The sequence below is a fragment of the Diabrotica undecimpunctata genome, chromosome 2 (assembly GCF_040954645.1).
Source record: "Diabrotica undecimpunctata isolate CICGRU chromosome 2, icDiaUnde3, whole genome shotgun sequence".
In the NCBI taxonomy this organism is placed as follows: domain Eukaryota; kingdom Metazoa; phylum Arthropoda; class Insecta; order Coleoptera; family Chrysomelidae; genus Diabrotica; species Diabrotica undecimpunctata.
This window is the reverse complement of record NC_092804.1, coordinates 25,501,306-25,518,182: the sequence shown is the minus strand read 5'-3', so window position 1 is coordinate 25,518,182 and position 16,877 is coordinate 25,501,306. Positions and strand designations below refer to the sequence as shown.

The window sequence follows — 16,877 nt, the reverse complement described above, 5'->3', positions numbered from 1 at the left end:
TAAAATATATGAATAACTATAATGATTGCTAACCTCCGGTAGCACATGCCACAATAAGTCAAACAAAAATAGGAAAATTTAGTTTGATCAAAATATAAAAAAAATGTAAACACAATTTTTTATACAATCCATTCCCAATATTTTTAATAACATAAGTATCCTTGTTGCTGTAAAAATGAAGTAAAATAAACAATAACCAAATAAAATATTAAATATAACAAATCTTGGACGCAAAAATGACTTGTGTAAATTTCGCAAAATAAAATTAAAACATATTATATATATTAAGGTCAATTGATTACAAATGTTGGTACATAATGACAATTTGTTCATTTTTGGGACCGAATCAAAGAAAGTCTTATAAAACAGAATTTTATAATTTCAATAATATGCTGTACAGAAAATATATCTTGTCACTCGTGGTTTAAGGCCCAGTCTACATACAACATTATCCCCTTAAAATTGGGCACAATCTTATTCACGCTTACAAACGAATTACACTCTAAGACAAATTACAGTCGATGTATGTACAAAATAAGTCTTATCATAATAACCATCCTCAAGTAATAATACAAAGAAATTCAAAAGATCGCCTATCCGGAGACGGTCAGACATTTGTGTGCTTTGCACCATCTTCTATAGTACAGGCCCCGCGATATCGTGATCGATTTTTGTAGACGATTTTAGGATCAATGTTGCGAGGTGTTTTATTTTTACTCGATGAAAATAAGTAAATTTATGGATTTAATAAATTATTTTACATTTGACTGGTCTAGTAAGCAAAATGTGCAAATATCAATCAGTAGCTAAGAGTATAATCAATTATCCAAGAACACAATTCAAAAGTTAATGAAAATCTACCAAAATTCAAAGTTATAAAAGATTCTATCAAGATTAAAAGAGGAGACGGAAAGTTTGGAAATAATTCCTGAAGCTCAATTTACTTTTAAGACTCAACACTTTAGCAAGCTACAAGTACTTAGAATAATGGATTACCTATCTTCCAAATTTAACAAAAAAAAATGCACAAGGGCAGCCTTTCTAAATGTAAAGCTTTCAACAAAAATTGACATAAAGTACTGATGTTCAAAATAAAAGAATATGGATACAGCGGAGCCACGACGATACTAATATTCACATATCTAACTAACCAGAAGTTCAGGGTTCTGATAGGACAAGTTCTATTAGAGCACGGGCAGTGTTGTCACGTCTATTGTATAACATATACACTGCACAACAAAAACACTTATTTTGAACCTTTACGCTGATGACACATATATAGCGGCCAAACACAGGAACCAGAAAGTAGCAGTAAGAATTATATATTATATATATATATTATAAATGCGTTGAAGACTAATGAATACAATATAAAATAGCTGTAAACTCATAGATAATCGAAGCAGTTATGTTTAAGAAGATCAAAGAAACATCAGAAGACCAACTAGTGGAGATATGAAGCAAAATTCCTGAGTCATAATGAGCAAAGGCCTCATGTTCATTCCTCACGTAAAAGCCACAGCTCACAAAGCAGCTGCTGCTCAAGTAAGCATCATAAGACTTACAGGAAGTCAAAGCAAACCTGCCTTCAAAAACAAAACTAGATTAGTAAATAGCATCATACTCTCCTTACTGACATATGTATCAATAGCATTAGGAATGTATGTGTGATTATTGACGTACCCTGGAAGAGTAGGTACCATATCAGTACAATGGAAGAGAAAGCACGTGTAAAATTTGCCAAACTGGAGAACCATCCAAACCCCATACCATGCTTATAGGGTATGATGTCTTCCACCGATGGAAGCACAGAAGACAAAAACTATACCTGTTGTAGTGTACAGACACTAGATAGTATTGGAGCTCTATCACTATCAGAATCACAAGAAAGATCTAGCTCCTTTCCTGATTACACTTAGTTGATAATACCTAGTCGTTCTCAAAAAAAAAAAATTTAAAAAACCTATTAAAAACGAAGTCGGAGAAGACATCGTGTGAAAGTCTCATTTCCCAGGACTTTCACATGTCACGCAATTAAAATGAAAATAGTCTGCTCACGAGATAAGTACGTGAAGGGGTGGTGGAGTATCTGGAAAGCATTTGGGGTGAAAGGGTACTGGTCACTGGACTAATGCAGTGAAAAGTGTACAAGTGAAATGATCTATGTACTTAGAACACTGAGCCCAGATAAGACTTTAGAGAGGAAGTGTGCATGAAATACGACGCCGACAGTAGGACACACATTAGAGATGTTACAAGGAAAATCCAAATATTCAACAATATATTGTCTTCAGTACTGTTCATTGAACTTATCGAACTAAGGCTAAAATACAATTTATCTTTAACAAGTTCGAAGGAATAATAAAAACGAAGTGAATGTCGACAACGTGTAGTAGAGTGACAAAAAATATAAAGAAGGAACGCAACCCACCATCAAATGGAGTCTCCAAGAAGAGGACGTTACAAGTAGAGGATCATTCAAAGCAAAAATTTATAGAGGAACCAAAAAGAATCCTTAAAACCGTAATAATCACAGTAGTTGGGGAAACATATGAAACATGAATGTCAAAGTTATGGACATACAAGGCTCTTACCAATTTAAATGTCAGCATGGACAAAACAACCTAACAAAGAACAAGATTCATATACAGAACCAAATATATTAAGAATGGCAGAAGGGAAACTACCAAAAATATTACTACGTAATTCGTTACGAGAATGGAAATGAGAAAAAGAAAGAGCAAGATCGTGATGAATAAAAAAAAATTAAAAAGAAAATTAATGACATACACATCGCCAACTGTACAAAGAAGAAATACCTTACGAATCCATACAGAAAAATTAGCAATAAAACCATGGGACTACGTTCTTAGATCTTTATGAGTACAATAACTCGTTAAATGAAACAAAAAAACATATTGGTACCATGTCAATATCTTAGCCACTTTAATTTTAGTCTACAGAAAATTTGCACCTATAAAGAACTACAGGAAAATATCTGCATAAATTAATTTCTTGATCGTCTTATATTATCTATATTGATATTTGTTGTAGTTTTATCACTACTCGTAGATAGTACTACCTAGTGTATTATTTCCATAAATTCTCAGTTCTAAAATCTCTCCCAAAATTGTCCACAAAAGAAAACGTTGCGATCAATCACGGAATCTACTATTTTATTTGCACAAGCCCAAAACTTTTCGGAAAAATTAAAAAAATAAGTTTTTCAGTAAATATAACAAATATAAATTTACTCTTTGGCACTGCAAAGAACCTTTTTTTAGGGGTTGGTATTCGTCAACACGTCGCCCTAAGTGAACTAAGTTTGAAGCACTTATTTTAAAATACTACAAGAAAATTAGACGTTATCCGGAACTAGCAATGTGAGTGTAGATACAAAACAAATACGGAAATGGAACTAAAATTGGTGAAATATAAAAAAACTGTGTAATGATTTATTGCCTAAAAATACATTCGATGTTTTTCGTCCTACAAAATATTTGTATAAAAAATTATCAGTAATAAATACATACATAATTCAGAAATTAAAGATACATATCACCAAGTACAATAGTAATTTTTCATAAATTTTTATGCATTTATGGCTACATAAAGGAATTACAGCTTTTGTATAGTTTCCTTCTTTTATATAATTTTATTAGTCGCTCAATAATGTACAAGCAAAAATTATGCCAAACTTTACATAATAAGAAACTTAAGCTTGGAGAAAGGCAACAAAAAGGAAAAATTGTTAATTAAATCGTCACCAAATCGTGAACTAAAGCCAATTAAGATCGCACGAACAATCATAAGATAAAGTTGCGATAGAGTTTGGAACATCATTTCTAAATGTTGGGCTTTCAAACAGGATGCAGAATTACCTAGAGATGGCATAAAAAACATTTGATTCAATCCAAATGATTCGTTTTGCGTAAAAGATGAATATTTCTTCTTCTTTTGTAGATGACTGTCTGTTTTTCAATGTGCCTCTAGTAAATTGCTGTTCCATCCTTTTCGTGGTATTCCCACTGATCATGTTTCTACTGGGGAATGGTCTTTCGCTGTCTTTACTACGTTGACGTTGACAGTTCTTGACGTTCTCCACGTTTCATCTCCATCGTATATCTGTACTTCTAGACTTGTCCCATACTGTATTAATATCGAGTTTTCTCATTTTTTTCCTCTGTGTCGGGTCATGTTTCTGCCGTGCTTGTCATTATTGGTCTGACGACTGTTTTACAAATTTTTCCTTATATTTCTTTACCGACGTCCTACGACTGCTTGCCCTATTCAGTTAATCTTCCACTTCTGTTTTGAGCTTTCCGTAGCTAATGTTATACCCAGATATTTTAACTCCATCACTTGTTCTATTATCTGACTTTCCAGCTTAAATTCAGAGAAGATTCCAAAAAACTCCAAAAAAGACAGGGAATCCCCTGTCTTTTCCTATTGCCAAATTCAATTGGGCCAGTTCTTCTACTTTTACTTTTATTATGTTGTTCTGATCGATATTTTCTATTGTTTTGATTATACCTAGATGTATCTCTTTTGCGTACAATAAGTAAATACCGTCCTTCAATTGGGCCCTGTCAAATGCCTTCTTATGATCCACGAAACATAAATATGCCGGTTTTTTGTATTCTAGTATTTCTCTAGCACTTGTCTTACTATAAATATAACGTCGGTACATGATCTTCCTGACCTAAAACCTTGTTTTTGTTCTGTTATAATTTCATTCACTTTATTTGGTATTACTTCGGATATTAATTTTAGTCTAGTGTTAATAAGTTAATTTCACTGCAGCTGTACTTTGAGATTCGTTAGGAATTCTGTCCACTTCTGATGTTTTCTTTTATTCCTGTTTTTTAATTTTCTTAATGTTTCGTATGTCTCCCTCCTCTTTAGCCAATAGGGATCGAAAGTAGTCTGACCATGTTTTCTTCTGAATGTGTATTGTTTTTATTAGCCCGTTAATCTATTTTCTTTGTCCTCTAATCATCCTCCATATTTCTCTTTGTGTTCCGTATAAGTCGTGTTGCATCTGTTTTGAGAAGCTCTTCCAATGGGCCCATTTAATTTTTCTGGCTAAAATATTTGTTTCATTCCAGATTAGTTTATAGTGGTTGCATTACAGAACACAAGAAACATATCAAGATAAATATTTGTGATATTAAAATAAGTAGAATACCTCTGTGGATCATTTGCAAATGCCTTTACTTCTATCCAAGATTTACCTGACATTCTAGTCACTTTCTTCCAAGATCTTTTCCAGATTTTTTTTGATCGACCTCTTTTTATGCGGTCTTTAAGACTCCAATCTAGGAGATTATTCCAAATCATATTTATAAGTTTTCTCAGTACACCCAGTCTATTTCCCATTCAAATCACATTTGGGAAAAAAGTTATTGCACAAGAAGTTATTCGCTAACTGATAGAAAAATATAGGAATAAAGAAACGCTTATATGATGTCTGGCGATGTTAAGAAAGCCTATGATACGGTTCGAAAGGTTTTATGGTGAGTACCTACTCGATAAAAAGAATTTCTACTAGTATGTAAGTTTTTTGTATGAAAGTATGATTACATCAGTGGAACTTACCAAAAGGAACTTGCATTGTGACACTCCTTGACACTTAATGTATTCTAATGATATAACAGATGACCTGGTAGAATACATCTAGACATGACATGTATATGAAGAGGATTTGCTATTGCCCAAAATAAAAGCTTATGAAAAAATTATAGGGAAACGGACACTGCAAGAGGATAAAGGAAAAGATAAAATTAATAAAAAGCGAATGAGATTATTCATAAGCGTAAGCTAATAACATAGAATAACATGACTGTATTAATACACAAAAATAATAGGGAAGCCCGATATATAAAGATTGTTATCCTTTATTATCTCTTTATTTTTGAATAGGATACAAATATTTTTTGAATTTCAAATGTATTTTTTAGGCTACCAAAAAATTTTACAAAATTATTACAAGAAGAAAAAAAAAAATTATTCCTTGTTATCACTAGGACATTACTTAGGATTTCCTAATAAAATATCCAATTTTTCACCACGAATATTTTAGCAATACCTTACTATCACCAACTACGTTTCTCTTTTCGCTAAATAGGTCGATTAATATAATCGAATCAAAACTACTCGATATCCAACACGATTTCGAATATTAGATAAAAAATATTTTACAATAACATGACAATGTAGAGATTATTGCTCTCATTTTAATTTTTTTTATCATCGACACACGCAGAAAATTGAACATCAACAAATGAATTTATCGATTAATATATATTTAATGAATCGATTATTCGATTTCTTATAAATCGATTGTAATTATTTATTTTTAGTACGAAATAATAAATATTTCACAAATAGAATAAAATAAAAATATACTATAAATAAGGTAATAACTGAATTACCTTTTTATACAAAAATTTACATATTTCATTAAGATATCCTATTTTTGCACTGTTTATTCAGTGTAGCTTTCACTATTAAAATGTATTATGGGTTTATTTAGAAGTATGCAAGTTTGAACGACAAATTTTTCAAAGATATATTGCTTCTTAAATAATAAATAACAAAAAAAATGTTTTTTTAGCTGCCACATTCTTCATAATTTCTTCGCAGCGAAACTTAACAACCTTATATTTTTTTATTAATCACATATAAAATATAATTTTAATTACAGTATTGCTCAAGTCTTATAAACACCGTAGTAATTTCCATAAATAATTACATCTGCTTTAAAATAATGAAAAATCTGCAGATAATCATATCGGAACTGAAATTCTCTTACATGAGCGTCTCCACTCCTTTAACCCACGTCATCACAAATATACTGGAGCTTGGTCGGACACGTGGCACAACAAAAGGTGGACGAGAAATATTGTACATTGGAGTTCACGGTAACACAGGCGTAGTAGAGGAAAACCAGAAGAAATATAGGCTAGACGACGTCAAAGCAAAAGTCGGGGAAAACTGGCACCAAATAGCACAAAATAGAGAAGAGTGGAGAACTCATGGAAAGGCCTCTGTCCAGAAGTGGATGTAAACAGGCTGAAAAAGAAGAAGAGATAGTACGACATTTAAATACCACTGCTATTTCATACATACAGGATGGTAAAGATGAAAATAAGGGCAAGATACTTTTTATATCACAACGACCAAAGGCTCTCCACAAGGATAAGTTGAGTTCCAACATATGCTAATGGAATAAGGAAATATGAAGACCATATATATTACGATCAAAGAAGGAATCATTACACCCACTTCTCGATTTACTCTATTAAAGATCAGTCTTGTGGTCTGTTCCAAAACGACATACCAAGAAAGCTTTATGAATGAAATTACTACAATGTTAATTCACAAAAACGAATGGGACAAAGACATCATTTCTTAGCTAAAAACCGACATCAAGTGAGCAGAATGAATTGTAATGAATTGTAAGAGAATTTGTTATGACGAATCAATCACTAATTACTAGAACTAATCTCTTAGAATGTCTAAAAAAAAGCCTGGGTAAAATTCTACTTTTCTTTAAAGAGAAAAAAAATATCGAGGAAAAGGGATTGTCATAAAGAGAATGCTTGAGGAAATTAAAGAATTTGTATTCTTCTTCTACTACTCTAATTTTAAAATAAACTCTTCGAAACAGTGTTTTTGAGATGCAACCATACCATTCTCATGTTTTTCATGAAGATATTCGTCTTTTTCCCAAATTCCCTTCGCCTTATAATTTACTTTGGATTATGAGCAGCAAGATTCTGTATTTTTCTCTACACATCATATGTTCTATATATGGTAGTTTATTTCCTTTCTTTTCCTTCCAACTTCTTTTGCTTTTTTATTCTTCTTAACGCTCCTAACGTGATTCATTAATGGGATCTTCAGAATCGTTCTATACGTCCACATCTTAAAATTATTAAGTCTCCTTATCATCTCTCAATTAAGCGTCCTTAACGATCATTATCGACTGAGAAAGCACCTGAAAATATTAAAGTCATAGATGCGGTAGAAGATTTTATGAGAAAGAGTATCAAACTTCTATACATAAACTTTCAATATGAAATACACAAATTTCATATACCCTTATCTACACCATTTGTACCTGAGACCAAATGCAACTTCACTGGTACTATCCAATTCCCTTAACATTGAGGTAAACTTTAAGAAAATGTAATAACTCCAAATTAATAACAAGTACCTATATTAGATAATAATGTGATAGTTAAGAAATTTATTCTTGAAGGTAAACAAATTATAAGGGAGTTTCAAGTGCACTTAATCATTTTACAGATTTGTAATAACCAAAGAGGTTTTTGTTTTTGGTAAAAAGGTTTTTATCAAAGGGAAACCAACCCGCCAGCCAGCTGGCGAACTTCCTTCGTGCGTCATTCGTATTTAAACGTGGCAGTAAAAATCCAAAATGATTCTGGAACTTTAAAGTGAAAATCGCGAGTGGATCACCCGATGAACGAGTAGTAAATTACAGATAGGCTCATGGCTCGGTGAGTACAGATTTCTTGATCACTACTGGAAGATTTTAGACGTTGATTTTACGATACGGCTACCTTATTATTAAAGATATATACAGTAGGAACATGGCGATTTTGGGTGTCAATAAAACATAAGCTTATACCAATTATATCGTAAATCAATTATTAACTGTATAAATTTCAATATTCTGCATATACTTTTAAACTGAAATATATTAAATGCACAAAAACATAGTTGGTGTCGAAAAACAGATCATTATATAAAATTTTACGTAATAATCAAAAATTTGTACACAAATCCTGCATACTTCTACCCATTAAAATAACAGTAGTACGAAAAATCACCAAAATCGGTCAAAGCTTACAGTTCCATCTTTCTTGCAGTAAAAATGACACTAAAAGAGTATTTTAATTCGCTATCCCATGGTGATGGTGGCCCAAAACTACCCCAGAAAACGGCATTGGTCACTGATGATGTTTTAACGTCCCATTAGCAGAAACGTGGTGGTTTACAATGTGATGCGGCGTGTGCACCTGGTGCGAGGGATGGTGATGAGACCCGTGATGATTCTGGTTGTTGGTAGCCGAGTTGTTGTTATTCTGCTGCTGCGTTTGCTGTCTTTGCGAGTTCTTCTTATTTTTCATTCTTCTGTTCTGGAACCAAATCTTCACCTGGCGCTCGGTCAAGTTGAGGTTCCGCGCCAACTCCCATCGTTTCTGTTTAGAAACATAAGCATTGAATAGGAACTCTTTTTCCAACTCCAGCGTCTGGTATTTCGAGTACGGTTTACGTTTTTTGCGGACGGTCACCTGACCGGTCCATTCGAGAGGGTTAGTACCCGCTCCACAAGATACTGTCCCTACCATGGAACCCAGCGAACCTGAAGCAAAAAGAGATGGGGATGATCCCCACATAACTGTGAACAATTAAATATTCATAACAAGGGGAAATTTTAGCAATTAATTTTCAAGGTTTAGTTGCAATTGTTTACTATCATAAACTGTTATCAACGTTAATTGATTTCTCATTCCAATTGCTTTGTTTTCTACTAAAACAAAGCTATGACTACGTGGGATTTATTTTAATTGAATTTTTAGATAAAAAATGGTATTCTAAGAAATACTACATACGAATCCATTCTTATTTATGGTACAAAAATACGGGAAAAAGGTTGAGAGGTCGTAGAAAATTATTTTGTTATTAAAAAGTTATAGTGATTTTAATGTAATAATAGCGATGTAAAGCCAATAGGCAAATATATGGTGTCAAAAGTTATTGAATATCAGTTATAACCATCTCCAAGAAGATTTTAAATACATATTTTAAAATATTTACGATGATTACCCACATTTAATAAATCACTAAAAGGAAGAAGTGCAACATAAATAAAGCAATCAAATATGTTATAATCTTCAAATTGGGAAGCTAGAGACCAAATATACCTAAAGATCTGTTCAGTTTAATTAGTGTTGAACACTCGATCATTAGCACAAAATCTAAAAAACTTCGTGCTAGATGTTTTAGTCCCCATAATTGATTACTTAATAATTCAATTAGTTATCTATAGTTGTTATTCTGAGCTTAAGTATAGGAAATATCTAAACTTTGTTAAAAGTTATATATAATTTATAATATCAGTTTAAACAGTTGAGTCTATTCACTTTTTTTACATACATTGCAGCCGCAAATAATTTTTCTACAATGGAGAGTTTCTTTTAGTTCAAATTGATGCTTAAGTACCAAATTATAACAGTAAATTATACAATCATTTGCGACATATCTACAGGAGCCTTATAGTCTCTCGTGGTCAAGCCATGTAGAAGCTAACTAAGCAGGTTGAAGATATGAGTATTTATACCCTTTGTATGCGTTTCAAATCTGTTAAATATTTTTTTATGTTTAAGTAGCTATTTGTTTTAGTACGGCTTTTTAATTTTGAAAGCTAAGCCTTAGATGTGTGACAACAAGATATCCTATATACCTACTCGTTTATATAGTCATGTTGCAAAAACTCAGTCTTATGTACCCGACCAATCAAACTAAACGCCATAAGTAGTAAAATAGATAATTATATACTGATATAACCAGTCAATTAAAAAACCTTTTCCATTTTTGAATTTCTTAATTTAAATTTTTTATCCTTGTACTTATTTTTAAAGTCCCCTTATAAATTTACATTTTAATACATTAATTTGAAACAATTAACTCACCAGTCATTTAGTTTAGATAATATAATGTTTTTAATTTACTTTTTTACGATCCTCTATAGAAACATTAACGTTAAGTTTTGTAATGTCTGGTTCTCTAATAGTTGCTTAAGTTTTTTAATAAACGCTTTTAAGCACAGAACAGATCAGAACAACAACCACAATAAAATGATTATATACATTATACTACAAACCGTAGTGGCAAGGCTAAGAAATTCATGTGATACATTTCCATTAAAAAAGTTGAAAATAAACATACATAGGACAAACAAATTGAAGAATATTCGCTAGAATGCACGAACAGAAATACAACAGAAAGTTACGTTAGCTCCATTCAGACATTAATATATTATGTGACACAATATTAACCCTAAATTTTCTCAATGATCTGTTGAACTTAGTCTTCTACTTACAGTTTTACAGTTTATCTGCTTATCCGTTTTATAATTCATTCTTGTCCTGATCATACAGACTCTTATCCTAGCACTTGATCTTATAATTTTGATAAAGTTTGATTGATACTTCTATTTCATTAGCAAACAAACTAATGCCGCAGATTCATTTTGAATTTTGTACTCCGAGCACACTACTTTTGCCTTACCACTCCGTATAATTTAACGATTTTTATTAGGTATATAGAGTCCTTGTAATTTACTGCGTATATTTTGTATCTACCATGCCTGAAAAAGTAAAAAATCTCCGAGACCTACACGATACGAACATTATTGCCTCATATTCTTAGTTTTATTTATTTGTTTATCTTTATTGCAACAAACAACAATACTTCCAATGATATTAATAACTTATTATTTGACACATTTATTTGACATTTTTGTTTGTTGCGGCTCATTAAATTTCACAAACACTGAATCAATTAGATTGATATTTTAGTTAACATATGTTTAAAACTTTTATTTATCGTCTTCATATAAACAGAATTAATTATCTCAGCTGCTATCAACAGAGGTCAGATTTGGACAAATTATATTTACATGATTTGAATAATATTGGTCAAAGACGAATGCACACTGTACTACTTAATATAGATTCTGTAGAAATTTTACAATGTTTAAAACTCGTTGAGGAAAACGAAATAAAATCAAGTATATTCTCCTTAATTTAGAGATTCTTCTAAAACATAAGAATAGACAACGTGGTGATCTCTACAGCGGAAACTAGACAGAAAAACACGAATTCAGTACAGGTTTCGTGATCCGAGAAAAATGCATGAGTAATCTTATAACTTGTACGTCCATCAGCAAAAGACTGTGTTATATTAGATTAAAAGGAAAATGGTAATATCTCAATTATATCTGCACATGCTCCGATAGAAGATAAAGAGGAAATAATCAAAGACGACTTCTATCAACAACTCTTAAGAACGCCTAGACACGCAAATAATCTGTAGAGACTTTAACGCAAAAAAAAAAATCTAACTTCAGATCGACAAATGGATCACACAAACTCCACGATATCTTAAATTACAATGTTCAACTGCTCGTAGTGCTATAATATATATATATATATATATATATATATATATATATATATATATATATATATATATATATATATATATATATGTATGCTATCACTATTTTTCCGGGTTTGACTCCGCGTTGTAAAATGCTGGTTTACTTGAAAACCATTGTTTCGACGTTTCGGCAAGGTCTCACTTGCCATTTTCAAGCCTGGTGGATCTACTTCTCGTCGTTACTCGATTAGTACTACGCCGCAGTAGACCAGGTTTCCTAGGTTTCAACATAAAAACAGACTTGGGGTCTCTAACGACAACTTCTTCTCTTCTTCAAGTGCCATCTCCGCGGCGGAGGTCGGCAATCATCATAGCTATTCGAACTTTTGAGACGGCTTCTGACTGAGAACGACAACTTCACACGTAGCTAATTAATCACGTAGTTGTTGATACTAGACATTTAAATAATGCTCTTGATGTAAGAAGCCTCAGAGAGATGGATAGAAGAAGATAAAGACCATTATCTAGTGAAAAAAAAATCAGGTTGAGAATAACGTCACAGAACTTAAAACGAATAAACCATTGGGACAATGGAACATCGAAAAACTGTAAATTGGAAAAAAACCCAAAAAACACAGTACAGGAAATGAAACAACAACTAAATATAGTAGACCAGAGCCATGATGTAAAAAAGCTGTGGAAGCAAATGAAAAAAACAATTACAGAGACAGCCGAACTAATAATAGGTAAAATAAGGAAGAACACAAGGTAATGGTTTGATAAAGAGTGCCACGAAAAACTACAAGACAGACAAAAAAAGCGAAAAAATATGATTTAACAAAAAACAAAAGAAAGTAAAGATAACAATACAACATCACTACAAGAAGCAACAAAACTAATTGGAGAGAAAAAAGGAAATACGTACAACAACAATATGAGGAAATGGAAAGAAGTCAACCGGTCGAGTATTTTATAAATCGGTGTCAAATGAAAACAGAGATTTCAGACCTAACTGCGTGTCTGTAATCATGAAAAATAATGATAAAACTAACAATTAACAAAGAGGAGCTGCTCCAAAATGTCTAGAATATTTCAAGACTTTTCTAAACATACATCAAGAGGAAGAACATGGAGAAAATATATGACTTGAGGTGAACCTACTGGTAGAGGACATAAAAATACATGAAACATGGCAAGCAATTAACAAATTGAAGAATGCAAAAGCTCCAGGCTCCTACAATATACCGGCCGAATTTCTTAAGTACGGAGTGGAAACTTTACTTAGACAATTACACAAATTAATAACACCTATATGCAATGAAGAGAAAATACCCACAAAATGGCACAGAAATATAATAATCCATAAAAAGGGAGACAAAACCAAGTGCTTAGACTAGTTTAGTTAGAGGAATTTCTCTATTTAATACGGCGTATCGAATCTCTATCGAATATTAAGTAGACTAACATGTTTTGTAGAGAATTTTATTAGGGAATACCAAGCCGGATTCAAAAAAAAAAAAATAAATTGGCCATGGATCAAATTCTTTACTCTAAATCAGCTGCTTGAAAAAGGATGGGAATTAAATAGAATTATCCATTATTTCTTCATAAACTTTCGACAAGCATACGACAGCTTTAAAAGGTATCAGATGAGGAATGAAATGGTAAAACTTTCGATTAAAAAAAAATTGATACAGCATCTATTATTATATTATATCTAGAGGATGTAAGTCTCCCGTAGGTTTGTCCATTCATTTCTGTTTATTGTTTTTTGCATCTATTGGTAACCAGCTATTCGCTTGATGTCAACAGTCCATCTGGTTTGAGGTCTACCTCTACTTTTCTTGTTTGCTCTTGGTCGCCATTCAATAATTCGTTTCGTCTAACGGTTGTCTTCCATTGTTCCTATGTGACCTGACCAGTTCCATTTTAACATGGCAATCTTTTGGATTACATCTGTAACTTTTATTCGTCTTTTTATCTCTTCATTGGACTTGCAATCGCGGAACTTAATGTTTAGCATTCTCCGTTTCATAGCTCTTTAGTCTATCCGATTTATTATCCTAAATATATATATATATATATATATATATATATATATATATATATATATGACTTAACCTTTTCTATGATTATTGTCCAGAATTATATTCTCAGTTATATCTTTGATAGATCTTTGTAGTTATATCTTCGATTGTTAGATATTTAGCTTTTGCTAGATTTATTTTTAGTCCTATTTCTTTTGATTTTGAATTAAGGTCTAATAGGATTTCCTGCAATTCTTCTCTCTTTTTTGCTTAACGCAAAATCATCGGCAAATCTCAGGTGATTCAGGTTCAGTCCTTTATTTCCCCATTCTAAAGTTCGGAACATATCTTCTAGAGCTAAAATAAATAGCTTAGGTGAGATAAAATCTCCTTGTCTAACGTCTCTCTGTTGTTTTATTTTTTCTGTTTTTTCTTTTGTTTTTACTTGTGATGTTGCATTGTCATATACATACTTAATGATTTTTGTATATCCATCAGCAATTCTATTGTTGCTTAAGGCGTTAAGGATGGCCCAAATGTCTATGGAGTCAAATGCCAAAATATGTGTAAATGACTGTAAATCCAGAGTACAGATAGGTAACCAAGAAAAAACTAAGAATCGTTTGAAATAAACAGTGGCCTAGAACAAGGTGACAGAACAAATTAGAAGAAAATAGACAAAAGAAACGATAGAATAGGGCAAAATGTAACAATGTAACAAATATTACTTTGAAGAAGTGGAGCGTTTCAAATATTTCGGAGCGACAATCGCAGCAAATAATGATATGGTAGTGGCGATTAAACTTAGAATTCGGGAAGCACACAGATGTATGTATAGCCTTCGCAACACTATTAAATTAAAGAACCTAATACGAACATCAAAAATCGAGATATATAAAACAGTAATTAGACCGGTACTTACGTATGGGTGTGAAGCTTGGCCAAAAGCAATAAACATAAAACTAGTATGATTTGAGAATCCTTAGAAGTACCTTTAGACGCTTTCACGACGCGAATACTAACCAATACCAAATGAGCACAAATTCATAGGTTAAACAGAGATATAACGCTAGAGAGGTCATCCAAGAAATATGGACACAGAAATCCCCATGATTGGAATATTGGAATACTTTGCACCATACACAAAAAAAGAGATATGCAGAATGGATAGTAGGAAAATACCCAGGCTGGTTTCAGAGGTGTCAAATCGACAACTCATCAGATTGCAACCCTGAAACAAATTTTGGAAAAAACAATGGAATATGGCATTGATACTCATCCCATATTTATAGACTACCAAGCAGCGTACGACTATGTGAATCGAAGAGACATGTTCAAAGCAATGAAAGAGCTAGGAATACCAAATCAGTTGGTAAATTTAACAAAACTAACTGTTGAAAAAGTTGAATGTAGAGTACGAATTCAGGGGGAACTGTCTGAACCTTTTAAAACAAATAACGGGCTGCGCAAGGGAGACCCTCTCTCCTATATACTGTTTAATCTGGCTCTGAAAAAAGTAATACGTAGGTCACAAATCACCACCACTGGTTCAATATATGTATAATAAATCAGTGCAAATCCTGGCCTATGCTGATGATATCAATATAGTGGTGAGAACGGAAAACGCTATACAAGAGGCGTATGTAGCATAAAAAGAATCAGCTACAAAAATGGGTTTAACAATAAACACCAACAAAATGAAGTTTATAAAAATAAGCACGTAGCCACAAATCCTACGACCACTTGTTATAGAAAACGACGTCATCGAAGCAGTAAACGAATTTGTATACCTGGGAGCGCTCCTTAACACTAAAAATAATACCTAATAAGACCTGGACTCTAGCAAAACTAATGAAAACATGTTAGGATATTTCGAAAAAAAAGTACTAAGGCGAATCTATGGAGCAGTAAATGACAATGGAGTGTGGAGAAGACGAGACAACTTTGAACTTTATAGAATATACCAGGATCCTGATATCGTAAAACATATTAAGATAGGACGTCTGAAGTGGATAGGGCATGTAATGCGGATGGAACAAAATGACCCAGCTAGAAAAACGCTCCTTGATAGACCAATTGGTTAGAGAAGAAGAAGGAGACCCGAACAAGGTTTTTTAATAACATCGATAAAGACATGTGAAATATGAGAATACGTTCTTGGCGGAGAAAGGCAATGGATAGGGACGGCTGGAGAGAAATTCTTGAGGAGGCTAGGACCCACGCAGGGTTTTAAAGCCAGAATGATGATGATGATGAGGCCATCCAAGAAATTAAATCATATGCCTGGTCATGTCCATCGGCTCCATAATAACCGCGTAAATAAAGTTAGTCTGGGAGGAAGCACAAACAGGGAGAATGCTCTTAGGATGCCCAGAAATGCAGTGTAGGGATAAAACGTGGTCAGATTTAGGAAGAATGGGGCCTACTTACCGTCCCAACTAACATGGACAACTGTGTGAGATGGAAGGGGGTCCCCTATGTAGATTGTTGTAATACTATTTATATACCTATAATTATATTGAAGGTATAAGGATAGTAAAAATTGGGGTAAAAGACTAAGACGGAGATCACGAAAAATATGGGAGTTAGATAAAATTGCATAAAACACGAGAAAAAATGCTATAAATAACATTAAATATTAATTCTAATGCAGAA

The 16,877-nt window shown here is 32.6% G+C and overlaps 1 protein-coding gene across 3 annotated transcripts in view; it reads right to left on the bottom strand.

Annotated features, from left to right (window-relative positions):
* Positions 1–3,903: 3,903 nt before the first annotated feature.
* Positions 3,904–16,877, bottom strand: part of Abd-B (Homeobox protein abdominal B) — a 645,906-nt gene continuing 632,932 nt past the window's right edge. For all 3 annotated transcript variants that reach the window (XM_072522550.1, XM_072522552.1, XM_072522551.1), the window contains exon 7: positions 3,904–9,394. In XM_072522550.1, the coding sequence (XP_072378651.1) occupies positions 8,979–9,394 (416 nt within the window). In that variant the 3' untranslated portion in view covers positions 3,904–8,978. The remainder of the gene's footprint in view (positions 9,395–16,877) is intronic.